The sequence below is a fragment of the Ranitomeya variabilis genome, chromosome 4, assembly GCF_051348905.1.
Source record: "Ranitomeya variabilis isolate aRanVar5 chromosome 4, aRanVar5.hap1, whole genome shotgun sequence".
Taxonomy (NCBI): Eukaryota; Metazoa; Chordata; class Amphibia; order Anura; family Dendrobatidae; genus Ranitomeya; species Ranitomeya variabilis.
Genome location: NC_135235.1, coordinates 413,079,714 through 413,107,113, shown reverse-complemented (window position 1 = coordinate 413,107,113; position 27,400 = coordinate 413,079,714). Strand labels below are relative to the sequence as shown.

Sequence of the window (27,400 nt, the reverse complement as noted above, 5' to 3'; positions counted from 1 at the left end):
AATATGGAAAAATTATAGCTCTCAAAATGTGGTAACGCATAAAAATATTTTTTGCAATAAAAAGCGTCTTTTAGTGTGTGACAGCTGCCAATCATAAAAATCAGCTAAAAAAACAGCTATAAAAGTAAATCAAACCCCCCTTCATTACCCCCTTAGTTAGGGAAAAATAAAAAAATGTATTTATTTCCATTTTCCCATTAGGGTTGGGGTTGGGGCTAGGGTTAGGGTTTGGATTACATTTACGGTTGGGATTGGGATTAGGGGTGTGTTTGGGTTAGGATTTCAGTTATAATTGGTGGTTTCCACTGTTCAGGCACATCAGGGGCTCTTCCAACGCGACATGGCGTCCGATCTCTATTCCAGCCAATTCTGCGTTGAAAAAGTAAAACCGTGCTCCTTCCCTTCCGAGCTCTCCCGTGCGCCCAAACAGGGGTTTACCCCAAACATATGAAGTATCAGCGTACTCAGGACAAATTGAACAACAACTTCTGGGAACCAATTTCTCTTGTTACCCTTGGGAAAATAAAAATTTGGGGGGCTAAAAAAACATTTTTGTGTGACAAAAATGTTTTTTTATTTTCACGGCTCTGCGTTATAAACTGTAGTGAAATACTAGGGGGTTCAAAGTTCTCACAACACATCTAGATAAGTTCCTTGGGGGGGGTCTAGGTTCTAGTATGGGGTCACTTGTGGGGGGTTTCTACTGTTTAGGTACATCAGGGGCTCTGCAAATGCAACGTGACGCCTGCAGACCACTCCATCTATGTCTGCATTCCAAATGGCGTTCCTTCCCTTCCGAGCTCTGCCATGCGCCCAAACAGTGGTTCCACCCCCCCACATATGGGGTATCAGCGTACTTAGGACAAGTTGCACAACAACTTTTGGGGACCAATTTCTCCTGTTACCCTTGGGAAAATACATAACTGGGTGTTAAAGGTAATTTTTGTGGGAAAAAAATTATTTTTTATTTTCACGGCTTTGCGTTATTAACTGTAGTGAAACACTTGGGGGTTCAAAGTTCTCACAACACATCTAGATAAGTTCCTTGGGGGGGTCTAGTTTCCAAAATGGTGTCACTTGTGGGGGGTTTCAATGTTTAGGCACATCAGGGGCTCTCTAAACGCAACATGGCGTCCCATCTCAATTCCAGCCAATTTTGCATTGAAAAGTCAAATGGCGCTCCTTCCCTTCCGAGCTCTGCCATGCGCCCAAACAGTGGTTTACCCCAACATATGGGGTATCTGGGTACTCAGGACAAACTGTACAACAACTTTTGGGGTCCATTTTCCCCTGTTACCCTTGGTAAAATAAAACAAATTGGAGCTGAAGTAAATTTTTTGGTGAAAAATTTTTTAAATGTTCATTTTTTCCCTTCACCATGACAGCACCGTACGTGAGAGATGGCATCCACCCCCAGGAACAGGAAACCTGCAGCAGAGATAAAAGAATGGGGCGGCACCTCTCTCCTCAGTTCTGGTTTCCTGCTCCTGCAGGTGGATGCCTGCAGCAGAGCTCTTACCTCCAGAGGGATCTCCCTCTGATGATTGCCGGTCTGGAGGCTGAGGTCCACGGGGGGGACGGCCGTACTTGCAGCATCTTGTACGGTGCTGTCAGGGCGAAGGGCTGCTGTGTGCTGCGCCTCATCCCCCATCCCCCCCCCCCCCCCCTGGACTCCCCGGCGGCCGCTCTGGGCAGGAGGCTGGTCCGGGGGGAGAAAGGGGCGTGTCCTAAACTGACGCTGGCGCCGAATTGGAAGGTGACGACTTCCGGTCGCACGGGAGTGACGTGACACGCCGGGGTGCTGGACGCTTCCAGGTGAAAGTTGCTCCAGAGGCGCGCACACCGCTCCCACCATATCATAAGGAGTGAACGCGGAATTTTCTGCTAAAATGGCTGAGCCAGCAGATCCTGACACACCAGCGGTACCTGCACCCAGGATGAGTGAAGAGGCACAAGCTACTGGGGTACCCAGGATCCTGGAGGGGTGAGTGTCTTTGTAAGGCGAATCACACATTCTGATGTCCTTTACACTGTCTTTTAGGGAAGGAAGGCTACCTCCAAACAGAAGAATAGGGTTTGTGCGCTGTGCAAAGAAACACTCCCTAGACTGTACAGCAAGAAAATCTGCCAGCCCTGTATTGATAAAACGGTGGCAGAAGAGTCTTCTTCTCTATTATAAAATATAAAATCGATTTATACGGGAGGAAGTTAAAACAACTGTTAAAGAACAGTTTAAACAACATGCAAAATGAGTCCCGTCTCCCCCAACAAGTGTACAAGGGTCTGATATAGATTCAGGAGAAGAACCGGGAGAATTAACCCCTTCTGATGCCTCAGATCTGGACTCCTCGGATGAGGAGTATGGCCACCCTTATTTTCAATCTGAAGATATCGGGAAACTGCTCAAACTTGTTAGGGGGAACATGGGGGTAGAAACTCCTAAAGAGCCGCGATCAATTCAGGACACTATGTTCAGCAATTTGGAGGGGAAAAAGCGTAAATTTTTTCCTTTCCATGATAATATCTTAAATGTAATCAAGAGTGGAAAAACCCAATAAAAAGATATCTGTCCCTCAGGCATTGAAGCGCAAAATATCCCTTTGTTGAAGAGGTCTGTGAAAAGTGGGAAAAGACTCCTAAATTGGATGCAGCCATTGCTAGTACCTCTAAGGGAGTAGCGTTACCATTTGAGGACATGGGAGCCCTAAAAAAACCTCTTGACAAGAAAGCGGATGCTTTCCTGAAATCTGCTTGGGAGGCAGCGACATGGTGATTTAATTAAACCCGGGGTGGCCGCCACTTGCACAGCACATGCTATGGTTAAGTGGTTGGAGTAACTGAGTGACCAGATTAAAAACAAATGCCCGAGAGAGAGACTACTTGAAGCATTACCCTCCCTGCAGGGCGCAGTAAGATTCCTAGCGGATGCTTCGATTGATTCTGTCAGAAGTGCCGCCCGTGCGTGTGCTTTATCCAACTCAGGACGTAGAGCATTATGGATGAAAAATTGGACGGCTGACTTCCAATCTAAGGTTAAACTCTGTGGGGTACCCTGTGAAGGACAATATCTCTTTGGTAAAGCCTTAGATAAGATCCTAGAGAAAGCATCGGATAAGAAAAAAACGTTTTCTGCCTCCTTTCTTTCCTAGGTGCCAATGGGAGACCGCTCGTTCATCCTTTCGTGGGTACGGATACAGAGGAGGCCGTGGCCGTTCAGACGATAGATCAGTACGGGGCAGACCTTGGAAAGAGAGAGGATTCCTCTTCAATAAGCCTCCCCCCAAACCTGACCCCAAACATCAATGACGCCAAGATCCCAGTGGGGGGGGGGAAGGCTCTGATTGTTCGTCCACCACTGGGCAGCATTACCTGCTTCTCAATGGGTAACCAGCTTAGTATCGGAAGGCCTAAGGGTACTGTCACACAGTGGCACTTTGATCGCTACGACCCGTGACGTTCCAGCGATATCCATACGATATCGCTGTGTCTGACACGCTACTGCGATCAGGGACCCCGCTGAGAATCGTACGTCGTAGCAGATCGTTTGAAACTTTATTTCGTCGCTGGATCTCCCGCTGTCATCGCTGGATCGTTGTGTGTGACAGCGATCCAGCGATGCGTTCGCTTGTAACCAGGGTAAACATCGGGTTACTAAGCGCAGGGCCGCGCTTAGTAACCCGATGTTTACCGTGGTTACCAGCGTAAAAGTAAAAAAAAAAAAACCGTACATACTTACATTCCGGTGTCCTTCAGGTCCCTTGCAGTCTACTTCCCGCTCTGACTGACTGCTGGCCGGAAAGTAAGAGCAGATCACAGCGGTGACGTCACCGCTGTGATCTGCTTTCACTTTACGGCGGCACTCAGTCAGAGCGGGAAGCAGACTGCAAGGGACCTGAAGGACACCGGAATGTAAGTATGTACGTTTTTTTTTTTTTTTTACTTTTACTCTGGTAACCAGGGTAAACATCGGGTTACTAAGCGCGGCCCTGCGCTTAGTAACCCGATGTTTACCCTGGTTACCCGGGACCTCGGCATCGTTGGTCGCTGTCTGTGTGACAGCTCTCCAGCGACCACACAACGACTTTCCAACGATCACGGCCAGGTCGTATCGCTGGTCGTGATCGTTGGAAAGTTGCAGAGTGTGACAGTACCTTAAGGTTCAAATTCTCCGCCCCCCCCCCGCCAAATCACATGATAATAACCCAGGTGGTGGGAAAAAATCAGGCCATGCTAGAGAGGTCCATCTCCTCATACAAAAAGAAGTCCTAATAAGAGTACCCCACCAGGAGATAGGAAAAGGTTTCTACAGTACCTTGTTCCTTACGCCAAAACCAGACGGCTCGCTAAGAACAATTTTCAACTTGAAAGCACTAAACCGCTATATTCAAGTAGAGAGTTTCAAAATGGAGACTCTAAGAACGGCAATAAAAGTGTTCGACCTGGGATGTTACATGGCAGTAATAGATCTAACAGATGCTTACTACCATGTGCCAATTGCTGGCCAACACCAACAATACCTAAGACTAGTGGTAAACATTGCAAAAATTCCCACCCATCTGCAATATCAATGCCTTCGAACTATAGCTCCCCATATATTTACAAAAATCATTTCCGAAGTAGCATCTTTCATCAGAAAGGAAGACATAATACTGGTACCTTACCTGGACGATTTTCTGGTAGTAGCAAACAGCAAAGAAAATTGCGAAAAAGCAGTCGCCAGAGTACTGGAGGTACTGACCAAACTAGGCTGGGATATAAACTTAAAGAAATCAAGACTGATCCCAGCTCAAACTCAAGAATTCCTGGGGATTCTAATGGATTCGGTCAAGCAGGAATGTGTCCTCCCGCAGAGGAAAATCCAGGCTATTCAACAGAAGATACAACTGTTCCAACTAAGACGGCCCATTTCACTACGGAATGCAATGTTGCTCTTAGGTGTCCTAACGGCAACAATTTCGGTGACCCGGTTGGCACAAAGCCACACGAGGGAATTACAGTGGCAGGTACTATCCGAGCAAACGAAGAATCCATACAACTTGAATCGGAAAATTCTTCTATCTTCAAAAGTTCAAGACTCATTACAATGGTGGCTGAGAACGGAAAATTTAAGCAACGCAGTGCCTTGGTCCGTGCGGAATCCAGTGATCCTAACTACCGATGCGAGCCCGTGGGGGTGGGGAGCACACCTGGAGGATCAGGTCCTACAAGGTCAACGGGAGGCCTCAATGAGAGCAGCATCTTCAAATTATTATTATTATTGTTATAGAGCCATATATTCCATGGCGCTTTACATGTAAGGAGGGGTATACATAATAAAAACAAGTATAATAATCTTAAACAATACAAGTCATAACTAGTACAGGAGGAGAGAGGACCCTGCCCGCGAAGGCTCACAATCTACAAGGGATGGGTGAAAATACAGTAGGTGAGGATAGAGCTGCTCATGCATCGGTTTGGTCGATCGGTGGTTACTGCAGGCTGTAGGCTTGTCGGAAGAGGTGGGTCTTCAGGCTCTTTTAGAAGGTTTCGATGGTAAGCGAGAGTCTGATGTGTTGTGGTAGAGGGTCCCAGAGTAGGGGTGATACACGAGAGAAATCTTGTATACGATTGTGGGAAGAGGAGATAAGATGGGAGTAGAGAAGGAGATCTTGTGAGGATCGGAGGTTGCGTGTAGGAAAGTACCGGGAGACGAGGTCACAGATGTAAGGAGGAGACAGGTTGTGGATGGCTTTGTACGTCATGTTTAGGGTTTTGTACTGGAGTCTCTGAGCAATGGGGAGCCAGTGAAGGGATTGACAGAGGGGAGAGGCCGGGGAATAGCGGGGGGACAGGTGGATTAGTCGGGCAGCAGAGTTTAGAATAGATTGGAGGGGTGCGAGAGTGTTAGAGGGGAGGCCACAGAGCAGGAGGTTGCAGTAGTCAAGGTGGGAGATGATGAGGGCATGGACTAGGGTTTTTGCAGATTCTTGGTTGAGGAATGTATGGATCCGTGAAATATTTTTGAGTTGAAGTCGGCAGGAAGTGGAAAGGGCTTGGATATGTGGTTTGAAGGAGAGATCAACGTCAAGGATTACCCCGAGGCAGCGAGCTTGTGGGACTAGGGAGAGTGGGCAGCCATTTAATGTAATGTAAAAGAACGGACGGTGGTGAGGCAAGCACTTCTACACACAGGAGAAAAGATACACGGAAGACGTGGTAGTATTGTCCGACAACAACACAGCGATAGCTTATATAAATCAGCAAGGGGGCACAAGGTCAGCATCCCTTATGGCAGAGGCCAAAGAACTGTTCATATGGGCCGAGAACAACCTTCTTTCCTTAGCAGGAACATACTGAAGAGGGTCAGAGAATCAAATAGCCAATTTCTTAAGCCGTCACATATTACATCAATGAGCGTGGTCCCTGAACCAGGGAATATTTGGGAAAATCTGTGCCAGCTGGGGCATTCCAGAAATAGACTTGTTTGCCACAAAAGAAAATCGGTAGGTGAGAAAGTTCTATTCTCTGAACCCAAGAGAAAACCCGGAGGGAGTGGATGCGCTTCTGTACCGATGGAACTTTCATCTAGCATACGCATTTCCCCCGATACCGTTAATCCCGATAGTCCTCAAGAAAATTCGGGAAGACAAGGCACGAGTAATCCTTATAGCTCCCTTTTGACCAAAAAGGGCATGGTTCACGTGGCTCAGATGCATGTCTATCTCGGACCCGTGGATCCTTCTGGATGCTCCGGATCTCCTACACCAGGAACCAGTACAACACCCCCAAGTACACAGGCTCCATCTCACCGCCTGGAACTTGAGAGGGGGCTCCTATTAGCAAAAGGATTCTCAAACCCCTTGGTGACCACATTGCTCGCTAGCAGGAAAAAGGTCACATCAGAAAAATACCAGAAAATCTGGCAGAAATTCCTGGAATTTCGGGGCAACAATTGTCCGAATCAAGCCAAGAAATTCCGGTAAAAGAAATTCTAGAATTTCTTCAAAAAGGGTTAGAGAGGGGGCTATCTACTAGCACCTTAAAGGTGCAAGTCTCCGCCCTGGGTGAACTGTTTGATCAAAAACTTGCTGATCACCCTTGGGTCTATAGGCTCATCCGAGCCTCCTTTACATCCAGACCCTCAAAATTTTTACCTGAGGTGGCTCCCTGGGATCTAAATTTAGTTTTAAATGCCCTGTTTCCCCCTTTGAGCCTCTCGTTTCCATTTCAATAAAAGCTTTAACCCTGACAACGGTCCTCCTGGTTGCCTTAACTTCAGCCCGACGTACCTGCGAGCTGCAAGCTATTTCGGTGAACGTCATCCTGAAAGGTAGTGTAAGGGGGTTACACTACCTTTCAGGATGACAAACCGACCCGGCCTTCCTTCCAAAGGTCAACTCAAAATTTCATAGAGACCAGGAAATAATTTTGCCCTCATTTTGTCCCCAACCAAAATCCCAGGGAGAACAAACCTTCCCTTGTCTTGATATCAGACGCTGCCTGCTTCAGTACATAGAAGCCACAAAATCTTGGCGTCAGTCATCAGCCCTTTTTGTCACCTTCCAGGGGACAAACCGGGGAAAAAAGGCCTCAAAGGCAACTATTGCACGGTGGTTGCGTACGGCTATTTCACTTTCATATTCCTCTTCTGGCCAAGTTCCCCCACAGGGTGTTACGGCTCACTCCACGCGTGCTGTTGCCACATCCTGGGTGGAAAGGGCAAACGCTTTGGTGGAACAGATTTGTAGAGCGGCAGTATGGTCTTCACCATCCACCTTCTTCCGACATTATAGGCTAGACTTAGGTCTATCAAACTTGTCTTTCGGGAGAAAGGTACTATCTGCTGTTGTCCCACCCTAGGAGTCTTTCTATTTCTTCCTCTCACGTACGGTGCTGTCATGGTGAAGGGAAAAAATGATAATTACTTACCAGTAATTTGATTTTCCAGAACCATGACAGCACCACATTAATTCCCGCCCTATCTTGGTGATGGTTGTGTGATTCACAAAAAAAAAAACAAAAAAAACTTTTATTACATATAAATAAATATATAAAGGGATATATTTATAGAAACTGATAAGGAGCTATACGAAATGAATATAATATACCAGTGTGTACTAACAAGGCGGTCATCTTCCATACTCTGAAACAAACTGAGGAGAGAGGTGCCACCCTATTCTTTTATCTCTGCTGCAGGTTTCCTGTTCCTGGGGGCGGATGCCATCTCTCGCGTACAGTGCTGTCATGGTTCTGGAAAATCAAATTACCGGTAAGTAATTATCATTTTTTTTTTTTTTTTTTTTTTTAACATTCCAAAAATTCCTGTGAAACACCTGAAGGGTTAATAAACTTCTTGAATGTGGTTTTGAGCACCAGTGGTGTAAAAATGAGAAATTGCTCGTCATCTTTTAACCCTTATAACTCCCTAACAAAAAAAAATTTTGATTCCAAAATTGATGTAAAGTAGACATGTGGGAAATGTTACTTATTAAAGGGCCACTGTCACCCCCCTCCAGCCGTTATAAACTAAAAGAGCCACCTTGTGCAGCAGTAATGCTGCAGTCTAACAAGGTGGCTCTTTTAGTTTTTGATTCATTTATTACCTCAATAAAGCGTTTTAAAAATTGGCCACACATACCAGATATTGTACCAGGAGGCAGTCCGAAGCGTCCTGTATGAATCCCCCCAACTGCCGTCACTCTTCTCTTCAGGGCCGATGGTACCCGCCCCCTTCGCGTTGTTGCTTCTTAAATCTGGCGCCTGCGCTGTGCGTGCCTGCCTGGGGCCTGCGCAGTGTTCTTTGTCAGTCACATCTCAGATGCCGGGTGCCTGACTGCGCCTGTGCGGGCAGTGCGGCCGCCCTGTTACTGAATCCCCGCCCCGCACTGTGTTATTCATTATGCACAGTGCGGGGCTGGCATTCCTGGGCATGCGCACTGCGCTGTTCAGGCGCTCCCCCATCTCGAACGCTCTCCCATCTCTGACGCTCCCCCCGCCTTCCCAGGAACCCCAGCCCCGCACTGTGCATAATGAATAACACAGTGCGGGGCGGGGATTCAGTAACAGGGCGCAGTCAGGCACCCGGCATCTGAGATGTGACTGACAAAGAACACTGCGCAGGCCCCAGGCAGGCACGCACAGCGCAGGCGCCGGATTTAAGAAGCAACAACGCGAAGGGGGTGGGTACCATCGGCCCTGAAGAGAAGAGTGACGGCAGTTGGGGGATTCATACAGGACGCTTCGGACCGCCTCCTGGTACAATATCTGGTATGTGTGGCCAATTTTTAAAACGCTTTATTGAGGTAATAAATGAATCAAAAACTAAAAGAGCCACCTTGTTAGACTGCAGCATTACTGCTGCACAAGGTGGCTCTTTTAGTTTATAACGGCTGGAGGGGGTGACAGTGGCCCTTTAAGTATTTTGTCTGACATATCTCAATTCAAAGTTGGAAAATTGCGAAATTTTTTAAATGTTCGCCAAATTTCCGTGTTTTTTTTTTTCACAAATAAACGCAGGTAATATCAAAGAAATTTTACCACTATCATGAAGTACAATATGTCTCGAGAAAACAATGTCAGAATCACCGGGATCCGTTGAAGCGTTCCAGAGTTATAACCTCATAAAGGGACAGTGGTCAAAATTGTAAAAATTGGCCCGGTCATTAACGTGCAAACCACCCTCGGGGCTTAAGGTGTTAAAGGGTACCTGTCAGCGGGATTGTGCAGAGTAACGTATACACAGTCAGGTCGGCACCGTTGTACTGATTAAAATGATAACTGGGTGGTGAAATCCATCTTGTGGTTGTTGTTTGATCTTTATTTTCAATTTGTAGTTAGATTCTCATGCCCTAAGGCTTGGTTCACATTGCGTTAGGGCAATCCGTTTAACGGATCTGTTAAATGGATGTGCTAAAAATGAGCCCAAAATTGTCTTTGTGGTGTATTTTTGCCATCGCGTTAATGCATGTGGCTGCGTTAGGTCATTTATGCTGTCTGTTCCGGAAGTATCCGTTTGTATGCGTTGACACTGTCAATAAAGTTAGTTCAACGCAAGCCCTTATGAACGCAATCCAACGCAGGGCTAAAATTTGTACAAATTGGTTGAATTGCGTCCGCCTGCGTTTGCAATAGAGTTCTATGGCAGAACGAATGCTTTCGTTCACTGTGCGTTCGTCATACCAGACCCAAAAACGTGGTAGTCCGCATTGGAAGGTGCGTCACAAACTAACGGACCATTGCAAACGTATGCCGATTTTGACATGCGTTAGGATCCGTTACACTAATGGAAGTCTATGGGTGTGTTAACCTGTCCGTTACATTGCGTTAGTGCTGCTTACAAATGGATCTGTTAAACGGATTGCCCTAACGCAATGTGAACCTAGCCAAAGGCGGGGCTGGGGTATGTGGTGCTCTGAATATATATTCATAATGCTGACTGCTGACAGGTCACTGATCCCTCACTGACCTGCCCCCTAGTTTGCATAATTAACCCCTTCCCGACCTGTGACACAGCGTATGCGTCATGAAAGTCGGTGCCAATCCGACCTGTGACGCATATGCTGTGTCACAGAATGATCGCGTCCCTGCAGATCGGGTGAAAGGGTTAACTCCCATTTTACCCGATCTGCAGAGACAGGGGGAGTGGTACTTCAGCCCAGGGGGGGTGGCTTCACCCCCCCCCGTAGCTACGATCGCTCTGATTGGCTGTTGAAAGTGAAACTGCCAATCAGAGCGATTTGTAATATTTCACCTATGAAAATGGTGAAATATTACAATCCAGCCATGGCCGATGCTGCAATAGCATCTGCCATGGCTGGAGACCCCGATCTGCCCCCACCCCACCCCACCGATCACCTCCCCAGTCGTCCTTTTTGCCCCGATCTCCGTTCCGCTCCCCTCCTCTCTCCTGTCGGCTCCCCCGGTCCTCCTGTTCGCTCCCCAGGTCCTCCGATTCCCCCCCCCCGTGTTCCAATCCCACCCCCCCATACTTACCTAGCTCCGATGTCCCTCCCGGTGTCTGGCCGTCTTCTTCATGGGCGCCGCCGTCTTGGAAAATGGCGGGCGCATGCGCAGTGCGCCCGCCGAATCTGCCAGCCGGCAGATTCGTTCCTGCACATTTTGGTCACTGTGATAAGTTCTATCACAGCGATCAAAATAAAAAAAATAGTAAATAAATCCCCCCCCCCTTTTATCACCCCCATAATAAAATATAGAAAATATAATTTATTTTTATTGTTTTTCCGTTAGGGGTAGGGTTAATGGGTAGGGTTGCACTTAGGGTTGCACTTAGGGCTAGGGTTGCACTTAGGGCTAGGGTTGCACTTAGGGCTAGGGTTGCACTTAGGGCTAGGGTTGCACTTAGGGCTAGGGTTGCACTTAGGGCTAGGGTTGCACTTAGGGCTAGGGTTGCACTTAGGGCTAGGGTTGCACTTAGGGCTAGGGTTGCACTTAGGGCTAGGGTTAGAATTAGGGTTAGAATTAGGGTTAGGGTTAGAATTAGGGTTAGGGTTGGAATTAGGGTTAGAATTAGGCTATGTGCACACGGTGCGGATTTGGCTGCGGATCCGCAGCGGATTGGTCGCTGCGGATTCGTATCAGTTTTCCATCACGTTTACAGTACCACGTAAACCTATGGAAAACCAAATCCGCTGTGCCCATGGTGCGGAAAATACAGCGCGGAAACGCTGCGTTGTATTTTCCGCAGCATGTCAATTCTTTGTGCAATTCCGCAGCGTTTTACACCTGCTCCATAATAGGAATCCGCAAGTGAAATCCACACAAAAAACACTGGAAATCCGCGGTAAATCAGCAGGTAAAGCGCAGTGCGTTTTACCTGCAGATTTTTCAAAAACTGCGGAAAAATCCACACAAATCCGCAACGTGAGCACATAGCCTTAGGGTTAGGGTTGGAATTAGGGGTAAGACTAGGGTTAGGGGTGTGTTGGGGTTAGGGTTGTGGTTAGGGTTGGGATTAGAGTTAGGGGTGTGTTGGGGTTAGTGTTGGAGTTAGAATTGAGGGGTTTCCACTTTTTAGGCACATCAGGGGGTCTCCAAACGCGACACGGCGCCACCATTGATTCCAGCCAATCTTGCGTTGAAAAAGTAAAATGGTGCTCTCTCCCTTCCGAGCCCCGACGTGTGCCCAAACAGTGGTTTACCCCCACATATGGGGTACCAGCGTACTCAGGAGAAACTGATCAACAACTTTTGGGGTCCAATTTCTCCTGTAACCCTTGGGAAAATAAAAAATTGCGGGCTAAAAAATTATTTTTGAGGAAAGAAAAATGATTTTTTATTTTCACGGCTCTGCGTTATAAACTTCTGTGAAGCACTTGGGGGTTCAAAGTGCTCACCACACATCTAGATAAGTTCCCTTGGGGGTTTAGTTTCCAAAATGGGGTCACTTGTGGGGGGGTTTCTACTGTTTAGGCACATCAGGGGCTCTGCAAATGCAACGTGACGCCCGCAGACCATTCCATCAAAGTCTGCATTTCAAAACGTCACTACTTCCCTTCCGAACCCCGACGTGTGCCCAAACAGTGGTTTACCCCCACATATGGGGTATCAGCGTACTCAGGAGAAACTGGACAACAACTCTTGGGGTCAAATTTCTCCTGTTACCCTTGGGAAAATAAAAAAATCAGGACTAAAAAAATTTTTTTTGAGGAAGAAAAAGTATTTATTATTTTCACGGCTCTGCGTTATAAACTTCTGTGAAGCACTTGTTGGTTTAAAGTGCTCACTGCATCTAGATAAGTTCCTTGGGGGGTCTAGTTTCCAAAATGGGGTCACTTGTGGGGGAGCTCCAATGTTTAGGCACACGGGCTCTCCAAACGCGACATGGTGTCCGCTAACGATTGGAGCTCATTTTCCATTCAAAAAGTCAAATGGCGCGCCTTCCCTTCCGAGCCTTGCCATGCGCCCAAACAGTGGTTTACCCCCACATATGAGGTATCGGCGTACTCAGGAGAAATTGCCCAACAAATTTTAGGATCCATTTTATCCTGTCGCCCATGTGAAAATTAAAAAATTGAGGCTAAAAGAATTTTTTTGTGAAAAAAAAAAAAAAGTACTTTTTCATTTTTACGGATCAATTTGTGAAGCACCTGAGGGTTCAAAGTGCTCACTATGCATCTAGATAAGTTCCTTGGGGCGTCTAGTTTCCAAAATGGGGTCACTTGTGGGGGAGCTCCAATGTTTAGGCACACGGGGGCTCTCCAAACGCGACATGGTGTCCGCTAAAGATTGGAGCCAATTTTTCATTCAAAAAGTCAAATGGCGCTCCTTCCCTTCTGAGTTCTGCCGTGCGCCCAAACAGTGGTTTACCCCCACATATGAGGTATCAGCGTACTCAGAACAAACTGGACAACAACTTTCGTGGTCCAGTTTCTCCTTTTACCCTTGGGAAAATAAAAAAATTGTTGCTAAAAGATCATTTTTGTGACTAAAAAGTTAAATGTTCATTTTTTCCTTCCATGTTGCTTCTGCTGCTGTGAAACACATGAAGGGTTAATAAACTTCTTGAATGTGATTTTGAGCACCTTGATGGGTGCAGTTTTTAGAATGGTGTCACTTTTGGGTATTTTCAGCCATATAGAACCCTCAAATTGACTTCAAATGTGAGGTGGTCCCTAAAAAAAATGGTTTTGTAAATTTTGTTGTAAAAATGAGAAATCACTGGTCAAATTTTAACCCTTATAACTTCCTAGCAAAAAAAAATGTTGTTTCCAAAATTGTGCTGATGTAAAGTAGACATGTGGGAAATGTTATTTATTAACTATTTTGTGTCACATAACTCTCTGGTTTAACAGAATAAAAATTCAAAATGTGAAAATTGCAAAATTTTCACCAAATTTCCATTTTTTTCACAAATAAACGCAGAAATTATCGACCTAAATTTACCACTAACATGAAGCCCAATATGTCACGAAAAAACAATCTCAGAATCGCTAGGATCCGTTGAAGCGTTCCTGAGTTATTACCTCATAAAGGGACACTGGTCAGAATTGCAAAAAACGGCAAGGTCATTAAGGCCAAAATAGGCTGGGTCATGAAGGGGTTAATACCTAACATACTGAAGAGAGACAAAAAACTCTTCAGCAGGCAGGTGCCAGCCATTGCACCTGCTCTGCAGCATAATCGCATGTTTACCTTGCACTTAATACCTTTTGCTGATTTAATTGAGCGAGGACAAAAAAAAAGGCAATTTGAAAATGACGCCTGCCTCGCCAGCAGTAGCAGCTATCTGTGTGTAGAAAAAAAAAGCAGCTATAGGATCTCTATACACAATGATAGTTACAACTGCGCCGGTGCAGAATTAAAACTTTTCTGTACTATAAAAAAAAATTAAAAACGCGGCTTCACCTCTGCACCAAAAGCGCATCAAACAAGGCAGTAAAGGCATAAAAAAGCAGCAAAAATCAGAGAAGATTGTTATTGAGTAATTTGGTGTGGACAGCTGCAGAAAACAAACAGTATTTACGCTTTGTGTGAACACTGCTGTGGAGGTCCGCTAACCGAAACCGCATTGGCCAGGGATCGTCCCGCCGAACGCCCTCTCTCCCTTTAACGTGGGCATAACGCTCCTCAGACAACACAGGGTGAGTGTAAAACAGTATGGCGATGCTTTATTAAACCACAAAACAGGCAGATAACAGTAGAACAGTCCAAGCAAAATACCCCAAGATGGTGCATATTACAAAGTCTCACCCTTCGGCTGACTCGCTGGGATAATGGCAGCTGTTACTTCAGAGCTCCCAGGGTCGACAACCCCACCTGCAGCATGCACACAGAGAGGAGGTAATGACAAGCTTAGGAAGATGACAGTCCATTGAGGTACAAGGCCAGTTGACCCGAGGGTCACAACCAGGCTTCTCCAAACATCAGTGGTTCAGCGATGGTCAGTGGAGCAAATCTGTATTCTTCCAACCGTGGCCAAGGTCCCCTATGTTATTTCCTGTAGAACTATAGATCTGTGTCCTTCATGATGCTGCCATGATGTATTGGCAGCAGTCCTGTAGGGTCCCCTGCATGTTTGGATATCTTGGCAAAATCTCTGGCTGTCTCACTCTTGAGGCATGGTGTAACCTCTTTTTATACTTAACAAGTGTCCTTCATTCAGTGTTGATATATAACAACAGTCGCACTCAAAGAAAGATTTTCAAAGATTTTGACTGAACAAACGTGGTTTTCTTTATTACAAACACCAAAATAAAGTATCACCGCAGTGTTTCAAGGTAGGTAACGTTTCGACCCACAGGGTCTTTTTCAAACCTTTAGGCTGTAGGAGCAGAGTGAAGGGTAAAGGTCCCTGGATCAGTGCAGGAGTCCCGTTTGGGGCTATGGCAGCGGAGGAACTGGTGTCTGCGGTGTCTGGTGTTCTTACCGAATAGCTGCATCGGTAACCTGGATACCTGGAGCACTCCCGATAATCAGCTGTTTGGCTCCGCAGCTGGATATGTCGCGGCTGTGTGACATTCAAAACACATGCATGGAGATCCTGCTTGTTGGGCTCTCCATGCATGTGTTGTGCCTGTCACAGCTGCGACACATTCAGGTTTGAAGCCAAACAGCTGATTATCGGGAGCGCTCCAGGTATCCAGGTTACCGATGCAGCTATTCGGTACGCGCTATAGCTATTCGGATAAGAACTTATCCAAAGCTATTCGATCAACCCTAGAGATGAGATCAAGTAGCATTACTTGATTATTTAATCTATTTGCATAGTTTTTCCTCTTATTTTCGAAGACCCCAAACTGTCTGGCCTACACAATGCATAATTAGCATATCAGTAAACATCACTAGTCATCAAGGATAAGAGCACAATGTTATATGAAATGTCAATATTATAGGCTTACACAACGAAAGTCTGTTTTCTTGACTAACACATAAATTCAAGTCAACATACAGATAATGGTCTGTTCTTATTGGTTTGCTAAAAATAGTCGTGTGGTTAGTTAAGTTACAATGATGTGTCTCCACAGTGGCGTTACAGATACCAAAAATCCAGATGTCGTGTAGTGAAGCTTACATAAAGATGAGAAAGTTCTGGCTGCTCCGACTGTAAATGAATGGACAGAAAACTAATCTATAGAATCCAAATGAGGATGGCCATGAAGCACAAATGACGTTGCACTTCCCTGGCTATTCAAAGGCTGTGCCGGGTACACCGGAATGTAAGAGATTCACGGCCTTCCTTCCAGTTGCCAGGTACCACTGACTTGCACACTGGATCCGGAGACCCTTGAATCGATCCTCTCATTTCTTGTTCAAACTGTCCTAGATACAGCAGCCAGTCTCAGATTTGGGTCTATGCACTGCAGTCTCGGGCATCTGCTGAATGTCCCTCATTACCACCACCCTACTGACATCTTTGCCTGTCTGGGGAGAAAGAAATAGTAAATGTTCGTGGATTTGGAGTGTGGCTAGGGCTGTGGCCAATATTTGCTGCAGGCACTGTGTGTGACGCATAATTTGTCCCTCTTTCTGCTCTTCAAAAATTGGAAGTTATGTACTTGTCTGTGAAGAACTGCACCTCGCTTTTCTGCCTGACATCACTAATATGTCAGGGGTCACACGGTACAATCTCCCCACTTCCACCAATGTGACGTTCCACACCCCTTTGTAATAGGTAATGTCAGCTTGGCACATCCCCTGTCCGAATGGGCCGTGAGAGAAGGTGGCCCACGCGACTGCTGGCATTGCACAACACTCGATCACAACCCTGACTGGCTGAGAGACTCCTTTCACTAGCACCAGAGAAACAGAGCCTGGTAGGACTGCCACCAGTTCCTTGTTAGATATAATCTCGGTCTGTTAACTGGATTATATTGGGTCAGAAACCAGCCTTGGTAGCATGTGAGGTTAAACTGAGAACATGAATGTGTGCATTCGTGGATAGATAACAGGATTATATTGGGCCAGAAGCCAGCCCAGGTAGCATGTGACCTTAGCATGTGTGGATTCGTGGATCGAGGTAAAAGAGCAGCTCAAGGTTAAATTGGATATTTAATCGCCTTAAGGGCACAATAGACAAAACCCTATATACACCATGGATACACATATACGATGATCAGATATGCAAATACAGGTGGTAGTACAATAAGTATGAGCAGATGTTACAAAAGTCAGTTAGCAGTTGGATGTTAGGCCGTGGTGCTGCACAGCCACATGGGAGGTGTGGGGTGTCAACCGTTTCCATATTTTTCAAACAAGATATGATGGCGTGACCTCCCTTAGAAGGGAACAGTGAGCCACTGCCTTGCACTAGCAATAAATCTATTGGTAGGTAACTCCCTGTCCCGCCCCCGGGATGGTCCTAGTTTTCCTCCCTTTGGGTCTGGAAGCTGAAACTCCAAAATGGATCCTAACTTCTCAACAGAAAGTCATAGGGAGGCGGTTTTGGTGCCATCGGATTTGACCGGGCCGCCGTTAGATTTTGAGACCTAACACTGCTTTGCTTCCTGGCTTCTATTAGCCATTCTACATATCACCCCACCCCTGGGTGCTACAACGGGCTGAGACCCCGTCAGGTGTTCTTTCCATTCCCGAGATCTCGAAAATGTAACCGGTATTTGGCTAGGACATATAATTTCTTATGAAATTACGGCTCCCATCCGTTTGGGTGGGAGGGGGGGTTTGAAGCAGTTAAGCAGCTTGGGCTGCCAGAAAGGCCTTGGTCTCAGCTAGGCTGCTAGGGCTGTGGGTTTTTTGACTTGGAGCTTTGGAAACTGAACCACTCAGCCAAGTGCACTGTCCTCTTCACATTTTGAAGGAGGTCTATAATCTTGGACCGGATATGATGCAGTCGACGGACATGAAATTATTTCCCCCCATATTCTTCACATTTTTGTAATGGGCCTTTTTTTTTTTCTTTGATGTACTGTGTGTGGGGCTTTGTGGGGACAGCATACTTGTGTGCGGAGACATCATGCGTGTTGAAGGAGGGTGGGTTGGCTGTGTGAACATCATACTGTGTGTGTGTGTGTGGGGGGGAGCTGTGTGAGGATCATACTGTGTGGAGCCCCCAAACTGTTGATCAAGGTACATCTATACTTATTAAATGGGCTGAATAATCGAACAGTATGATTTATAAACAGCAGATTATATTTTGTTGGTTAGATTCTACAGGTAAGAGAACCTGTTAAAAGAAGCCCTATTGTAACATGCTTTAACAGTAGCTGCTGCTCAGCATACTTAATTCTGCTCAATACTGAATTATACACTTTTATAAATAATAATAATGAGCAGAATTAATTTCTTCTGCCTTGCTCAACAGTCAGGGTTTCATGTGGCTCCTTGGGAAAATGAATTTGAGATAGATGGATAATAAGTTATTTGAAGTATATGGACACCTTTTAGTGTCTATAAGTCTCATTTTTTAAGAAAATTAGTTATTTGCCTGTATTATAGCATTTATTATGCTTATATAGCCCTATCATAGTCCGCAACACTTATCTTTTGTCCATTTTTATCTTTACTAAAGATACGCAAGGCCGACCATAGCCCATCCCTTGTAGATTGTGAGCCTTCGCGGGCAGGGTCCTCTCTCCTCCTGTACCAGTTATGACTTGTATTGTTTAAGATTATTGTACTTGTTTTTATTATGTATACCCCTCCTCACATGTAAAGCGCCATGGAATAAATGGCGCTATAACAATAAATAATAATAATAATAATAGTCGAGATCCATTGCACATTGTGTTTAGTGGTGATTATTCTTGTTTTCACACTTGCAGGAATACGTAGTAGTTAAAAAGATTACTGGTGAAGTTGTGACAGCCTGCAGTATTCCTAAGACCAAAGTATGGAGCAGGACCCACAGCCCCATCATGGAGTCTCCACCTCACCCCATGTTACCTGAGAGATACAATGATCAGAAGATCCTGGACCTCACCAACAAGATGATTGAGCTGCTGACTGGAGAGGTGAGCGCTGCTGGGAATACTGGGGCATTATACAGTAACACAAGGGATGATGTGTCTGGATGATGACTGTATCATTGTGTGTCAGGTTCCTATAAGGTGTCAGGATGTCACTGTCCATTTCTCCATGGAGGAGTGGGAGTATATAGAAGGACACAAAGATCTGTACAAGGATGTCATGATGGAGGACCAAAAGCCCCCAACATCAAAAGGTAAGAAGAGATTTTGGGGGCATTTTTTTCCTCTTTTTTGCTTAACTGCATGTATTTTTGGCTAAAAATAATGTTTTGCAATTGGATTTCATTAAAAATGTTGCACTGTTTTGCTTCAATAATCTTAGTGTTGTATTTTGCTGTCTGCAGATTGAGTAAACTGAGAATTTGTTAGTAAGCTCATTATGACAGCAGAGTATGTAACTTTTTTTTTTTTTTCTTTTCTTTTTTTTTACCTGTATTTTTCTGAGCTCATTTCTAGCTATTATATGACCACCGGCCACTTTGATGTTGAATGTGTAGCAAATCAAAGATCCTATAAAGTGTAATCTGTGCTCATTATTTTTTATTTTTTATTTTTTTTTTTATTAAACCCAAATTTAAAAATTAATTCCAACCCAAATACGTTTATTTCAACATAAAAACAATGTACTCAAATGTGGACAACCCCTTTTAGTTGATTGTAAAAGAATAGTTTTGTTGGTGTCCTCCTAACTTTACCTCCTATTGTATGCTGTCACTGTGTTTTGGTTTTTTTTTTTTGGTTTTTTTTTTCAGATCAATCAGATAAAAGAAATTCTCCAGAGAGATGTCCGAGTCCATTGTATTACCAGTGTTATGTGCAAGAAGATCCCACTATCACTGCAGATCAGCAGGTACATAGCGTTATCACATGTAATATTGGCGCCACATAACGAGGTTTGTAAGGATGTTCTTCACTCTTATTCTTTTATCCATTTTTGCTCTGTTAGGATAAACAACTTGGTGATGTTAATGCTACAGCAGAAGAAAATGAGACGAATTGGACTGATAATCAGTATTATGCAAAGGAGGACATTTCTACAAATGTCAGTGCAGGTATGTAATCGCTAGTAAACATTGTGTACTGTACCATGGCAATTATTGTTGACATTCTCTGTCCTACAGCAAACCAAAAATGAAAACTATTAATTTGACCTCTAATTTTTACCATACTGAAAAGGCCACATCTGTCTTAGCTAGTGACAATTTAAGGTACAATTGTCTCCATATTACCCTGGCGGGGGGGTCCTAACAGTGGCCTCCTCACTGCCATTTTAGTCCTACTATTAGACCAAAGGTTGGGTCTAATAGCAGGACTGTTGTCAGCGTTATGATAATGTGGTATATGGGCTCCAGGGGCGGACATACCATTGTTGCAACCAGTGCAGCCACAAAGGGGTCCAAGAGATGGGGACACCAACTTCTACTTCTAAAGCGGATGAAATTGTGTATTACGATAAAATATTGGACTGCTAAGGGCCCATATGTTGTTTTTACACAGGGGCTTTCTTTTATCTGTATCCCCCCTAATAGGCGTAAATGCTGTTTTCCCCTTCACAACAGTTGATGTACCTATACGTCATCGGTCGAGAGCCCCTATTCCACCATGACTTTTAGGTACGTTATGGCGATCATGTGCCGCAAAGGAGCTGTGCCTGCGTGATCACAGCTGGGAGCTCAGTTTGGGTGATGGCCAAGTTCCGGCATTTAACACAGCCAGGAGTGGTGCCCGCACCGCCCCCATCTGTTTAACCCCCTAAATGCCTATATTGATCACAACATTTAGGAGGCTTGCAGAAGGATGGTAGAGTGAGCCTCTTCCCATCGGCGTATTGCGAGGGCCCAATTGTCATGCCAGCCTAATTTACAGGTGTGTTTGTCTCCAGAAGCACAAGCTTGGCATAATGTACTGGGCACTATAATGGCAGATTTGCAATTTTCACTCGGCAACATTCACAACTCTTGGTTCTGGAAAACACCCGTGGAGTGAAATAGTCACTACACCTGTAGATAAATATAATTTCCAAAATGGGGTCACTTGAGTGGGGATTCTGCTCTTCTAACACTTAGGGTTCTGTATATGGAGTCTGCAAACTATTCTAAGAAAATTTGTTCTTTAAGAGTTAAGTCGTTTTCCTTCCCTCTCTAGTTTCGCCATGTGACTGGCTAAGTACACTGCTCAAAAAAATAAAGGGATCACTTAAACCACAGAATATAACTCCAAGTAAATTAAACTTATGTGAAATTAAACTGTCCACTTAGGAAGCAACACTGTTTGACAATCAGTTTCACATGCTGTTGTGCAAATGGAATAGACAACAGAGGGAAATTATTGGCAATTATCAAGACACACTCAAAGGAGTGGTTCTGCAGTTGGGGACCACAAACCACATCTCAGTACCAATGCTTTCTGGCTGATGTTTTGGTCACTTTTGAATGTTGGTTGTGCTTTCACACTCGTGATAGCATGAGGCGGACTATACAACCCACACAAGTGGCTCAGGTAGTGCAGCTCATCTAGGATGGCACATCAATGCGAGCTGTGGCAAGAAGGTTTGCGGTGTCTGTCAGCGTATTGTCCAGAGGCTGGAGCCGCTACCAGGAGATGTGGAGGGGGCTGTAGGAGGGCAACAACCCAGCAGCAGGACCGCTAGCTCAGCCTTTGTGCAAGGAGGAACAGGAGGAGCACTGCCAGAGCCCTGGAAAATGACCTCCAGTAGGCCACAAATGTGCATATGTCTGCACAAACGGTTAGAAACCAACTCCATGAGGATGGCCTGAGTGCCCGAAGTCCACAGATGGGGGTTGTGCTCACAGCCCAACACCGTGCAGGACACTTTGCATTTGCCACAGAACACCAGGATTGGCAAATTTGCCACCGGCGCCCTGTGCTCTTCACAGATGAAAGCAGGTTCACACTGAGCACATGTGACAGAGTATGGAGACGCCATGGAGAGCGATCGGCCTTCAACATCCTTCAGCATGACCGGTTTGGAAATGGGTCAGTAATGGTGTGGGGTAGCATTTCTTTGGAGGGCCGCACAGCCCTCCATGTGCTTGCCAGAGGTATCCTGACTGCTATTAGGTACCGAGATGAGATCCTTAAACCCCTTGTGAGCCCATATGCTGGTGCGGTTGGCCCTGGGTTCCCCCTAGTGCAGGACAATGCCAGACCTCATGTGGCTTGAGTGTGTCAGCAGTTCCTGCAAGATGAAGACATTGAAGCTATGGACTGGCCCGCCCGTTCCCCAGACCTGAATCCTATTGAACACATCTGGGACATCATGTCTCGCGCCATCCACCAATGTCACGTTGCACCGCAGACTGTCCAGGAGTTGGCGGATGCTTTAGTCCAGGTGTGGGAGGAGATCTCTCAGGAGACCATCTACCACCTCATCAGCAGCATGCCCAGGCATTGTAGGGCGGTCATACAGGCACGTAGAGGCCACACACACTACTGAGCATAATTTCCTTGTCTTGAGGCATTTCCACTGAAGTTGGATCAGCCTGTAACTTCATTTTCCACTTTGATTTTGAGCATCATTCCAACTCCAGACCTCCGTGGGATATTAGTTGTGATTTACATTGATCATTTTTAGGTTTTATTGTTCTCAACACATTCCACTATGTAATGAATAAAGATTTACAACTGAAAAATTTCATTCAGTGATAGCTAGGATGTGGGATTTTAGTGTTCCCTTTATTTTTTTTGAGCAGTGTATAAAATATTTATTTTTGGAGGTTCTCTTTAAAATGAATGTTGTTGAACTCTTGTATTGATCACGTCATATAGACTTTAATGCTTATGAACTGTTTTTATTGTTCTCCCAGCAGATGGAACCGTGATAAGGACTAGTTCAGAGGAACATCTCATTTTTTCTCCAAGCTTTGAAACACAAGATTACACACTTAAAAAAACGTGTAGTTCAGATTGCTCCCCGGTATGTCACAGTGTAGAAAAATCCTCTGATCCTCCCCTTCCCACAGAATCTTCTCATAACCCACATTCAGTTGATAAAAGCTTTAATATTTTCACTTGTCATAAATGTGGGAATTATTTTTCTACTATTGATCAATTTCATGACCATCAGCAAATCCACTTGGAAGAGAAGTCATACACATGTTCTTCGTGTAAAAAATGTTTTTCAACTAAAGCAACCTTTCTAAACCACCAACAAACCCATACAAGTGTGGATGCTTTTAAATGCTCGGAATGTGGAAGATGTTTTACTCAGAAGTCCCTACTTAGTAGACATTACAGAAGTCACACAGGGGTAAAATCATTTCCTTGTTTGGAATGTGGAAAATGTTTTACCCAGAAATCTCATCTAAGCAATCACCAGAGACTTCATACGGGAAAGAACATTTTTATTTGTCCAGAATGCAATAAACCCTGTACATTGAGATCACAGCTTGAGAAACACTTGCGAATCCACACAGGGGAGAAGCCATTTTTGTGCATAGAATGTGGGAGAGGATTTAGTCAGAAGTCTGTACTCATTAACCATCAAAGACGCCACACTGGAGAGAAGCCATTCTCTTGTCCAGAATGTGGAAAGTGTTTTAGTAGGAAATCAAGTCTTTTTGAACATCAAATTATTCATAAAGGAGAGAGGCCTTTCTCTTGTTCTGTTTGTGGGAACAGCTTTAAACATAAATCTACTCTCATTAATCACGAAAGGAGTCACACTGGAAAGAAGCCATTTGTGTGTTCTGAATGTGGGAAGTGTTTTACACGAAAATCAAGTCTTTCAGACCATTGGACAGTTCACACTGGGGAAAAGCAATTCTCATGTCCACTGTGTGGTAAACTGTTTGCAAAGAGATCGATGTTCCTCAAACATCAGGAAACTCATTTAGGTGAGCACCCGCTATCATGTTCTGACTGTGGGAAATGTTTTACACAACTGTCAGAACTTATTCTGCATCAAGAAAATCACAGATGACAACAGCAACAGATGGCATTATAGCGTTACTTGAAAATTAATCATATGGATTCCCTGAAATGCTAATTATATTTTCTTAACAAGAAACAGTGCAATTTCAAACAGGTACAGACCCCCCTATAGAGGTCTACAGTCGATGGATGGAGATAATTGCTCTTCTATAAAAACTGGCACCGTATAGATATATCATTCTTCCATCCTATCTAATCCTAGAAGTCTTCAAGATCTTGGACTTTATACTGCAAAATTTGGCAGAAGATCTTTGTCTAAGATTACAAAAACATCTGCTTGGTTTCCAGCAGCAGTCCCTCTCCTGTCCATGGACAGGTTTTGCTGCTCTGTTAAATGGGGTTGATCTTGTTTGTAACATCTCATAGACAATGGAAATGCTTTTTGTAAACAGAATATCTTTATTAGTTAGCTAAGAGAGCCCTTTTAATGTTTAAAATGTTTTAAAGAGAGCTTTGTCCTAATTTGAGAACAGAGCTCTTTAGAAGGCGAATAGACATTGAATGTAGCAGTGGTATGCATATGCAGATACTGGTCCATTCTAACAGGCCATTTTAGAGCTCCTGATATAGCCTGTGGATTGATTATAAAGGGGTTGTTCATCTCGATAAGTTGAGTCCTATGATAACATGGTACTCTAGAAGTTGGTTATGTGGTTTAGTGCAGCGTCCAATACTTAACTAATGAGACATATTCTCAGTGTAGGACACGATTAAGTACATTTTACTATATATCAAGCAATGAGAGTACCAATAAAACCTTCCCTTTAATAAATGATCGTAAACAGAGCCATGCTCATGAACACACACACGCATAATGTGTAGAAGTAGGAATGCTAACATGAAGCGGTGCAAATATATACATGAATTCTGTTCAATGAGTATTAAAATGCCAATGACGACAACGGTGCAAGTAAAACAAAAAAACAGAAAGGTCTCACCCATATCCTTAGTAGCGGATGTAGCCCATAGACGAACGTGCTGGAGGAAGGTGAGAAGGTAATCAGTTGAACTTAATATCTCCTGTCGTGCCCCAGGCATAGACTCCTGCCCATGAGTGGTCCTACTGTAAATGACCCCCAAAGTCTCCCTGCATTTCAGCGTCTATGTATAGGCTTCATCTGGGGAATCTGAAGTTTATGAAGTTTAAGGAGGGGTGTGGGTGGGAGAAGTAACATATAAATACTGGAGGCACATGTATAAGTACCAGGGCCAAGGGGGGGTCCCAAAGAGATCTATTACTTCAGCCAGAAATGTAATGATGCGGTGCGTAATGTCGGGCGCGTGTGCAAGGCGCGGCTAATGCCTGAGTCGGTGATGACATCAGCCAATCACAGAAGGGAGTAAGAACGTGTGAGAGAAAGGAGATGTGTTCCAGCTTCATTGAAACCAAAAATGTATTAGAAAATGCTTCTTAAAAAACCATGGCAATGGCAAAGTTCACATGGCAAGATATAGTTACGTGTTTCAAACGCTTGAGGCGTTCTTTATCAAGCTATACATGAGCAGGTCCTATACAACTTTTATACAAAATGTTACCAATAAAAGACTGATCTGAAATCACATGACAAACATGCTAATCACATTACAATTCCATGTGCAACAAAGGAAGAGGGGGATGGAAAAGAAAAGAGAAAAAGCTAAATAAATAAAATCCTGTAATTACGTGAATATACTTAGACACAAAAAGAGAGAAAAAAATAATAATAATGGAACATAAGTTCCTTGCGACCATTCAGACCTGAAGAATGGCATGTTCCCAAATAAAAAAATCCAAAATGCCTCTCTGGTCATTATAAGTCTCTTGATGTTTCCTCCTCTTAATGGATGTGCAATGCGTTCTACTCCAGAAATCCTAAATGAAGCAGTACTTCGATGACTATGAATATAATGCCTGGATGCGTATGAAATGGTGCAATGTGAACTGGAAAGAGAAACAATGTCCGTTTTGTGTTCAGTAATTCTGACCTTTTAAATTGCGGATGGTGCAACCTATATACATCAGATTGCATTCAGTGCACTTAATCATGTATACAACATTGCAAGAGTTGCAGTTTCTATATTGTTGAATTTTGAATTGTTGGGTGTTATTGAAATTGGAGAATGTGCGAGTTGTTTCAGAATGTTTACATCTTCTACAGCTATATCCTCCGCAGCCAAAGAAACCCGGATGGTTTAACCATATCTTTTGTCTGGCTGTGGGATTAAAGAAGCTAGGTGAAATAATATTTCCCAATGTCCCAGCTCTTGGCACGATTCACACCGTGACTGTCACCCCCTACGTCACGGATTGGGGTGACTTTAGGCCAACAGACGGCTATCACATGTGCAGGGGCTTATCTTCGTTATCCCTCCACTCCACAATGTGATAAAAAGACACACACGAGGCTATTGACCTCTTAGTTTACAGCAGGGGCTTATTCTAGGTATCCCACTGCTCTTCAATATACCACGAACTGCAGGGATTTAGGTATATCCCACTTACAGTTCCACTTAACACTTGCAGCTCTCTGGCGCCCCCCTTACTCTCAGGTCAGATTAGGTACTGCACCCTGGGTAATTAGTCGCCAGACAGGCTGCCTGCTATGTACTGGCTATTGGGCACGCTGCAGCGACGCGATAACTACTCCCACTCAGGCAGGAACAATAATTATCAATGCCGCAGTCGCTACAGTGACACCCAAAGGCCGGCACACGGTAGTGCCGCCACCAGCTTCGATTAAACGGGTCCGAAGCTAACCCAAAACAGTAGCGTAATTCCCTTCAGGAGACTTAGGGTATGTTTTAGAGCATGAAGGACGAACTAGTAATTTATATATTTTACTCCGAAAAAGGGCAGTGTTTACACAAAAATATTACAAGGATGTTACAAAATGAGACAATTGCAAATATGTACAGGGGTAATTATATATATATATATATATATATATATATATATATATATATAAAAAAAAGGAATAACTGAGAAATAACACTTACATGTGTTCAGAGCATTGCAGGCAACCAGGCTAGTGGAGTTTCCATATATCCCAATGCATTAGCACTTGCAGTCAGGGCTCTTCAGATAAAAACCTAACAACAAGAACCTAACCATTACAGTAAATGGCTGCCCACTCTCCCCAGTCCCACAAGCTCGCTGCCTCGGGGTAATCCTTCAAGAGAAAACCATGCACTCAACTTAATGCTTGTGATATTTTATTGTAGTACCCCAAAAACGTTTCGGTCCGTAATCTGGACCTTCATCAGTTACTACAAGTGAAAAATAATAAATGAAAATAATACAACTAAACAAAAGTATATACAAAGAACAAATATGAGATATTGAAGCGCATATGTAAAATAGGTCATAATGCAATAGAGTCATGGACATATATAATGTCTAGTAGAACAAGACCTGATCAAGTATAAAGGCACTTTTCATAAGGTGAAAGCGAATAGGGATGGAAGAAAATGGCACGTACCGTACTTAGAATGAAAATAGGGTTAAAGAGACATATTAGCCTCAAGGCACAAATACGGTCAGCATCTGA

The 27,400-nt window shown here is 44.4% G+C and overlaps 1 protein-coding gene across 5 annotated transcripts in view; it reads left to right on the top strand.

Annotated features, from left to right (window-relative positions):
- The window catches only part of LOC143765032 (uncharacterized), a 35,770-nt gene extending 9,714 nt beyond the window's left edge, over window positions 1-26,056 (top strand). For 4 of the 5 annotated variants that reach the window (XM_077251267.1, XM_077251266.1, XM_077251264.1 and 1 more), the window contains exons 3-7: window positions 18,717-18,905; window positions 18,991-19,114; window positions 19,673-19,770; window positions 19,867-19,972; window positions 22,748-26,054. In XM_077251267.1, coding sequence (XP_077107382.1) covers window positions 18,717-18,905; window positions 18,991-19,114; window positions 19,673-19,770; window positions 19,867-19,972; window positions 22,748-23,862 — 1,632 coding nt within the window. In that variant the 3' untranslated portion in view covers window positions 23,863-26,054. Of the gene's footprint in view, window positions 1-18,716; window positions 18,906-18,990; window positions 19,115-19,672; window positions 19,771-19,866; window positions 19,973-22,747 lie in introns of all 5 variants that reach the window. The other variant, XM_077251265.1, reaches the window with a different exon arrangement.
- Window positions 26,057-27,400: the final 1,344 nt, after the last annotated feature.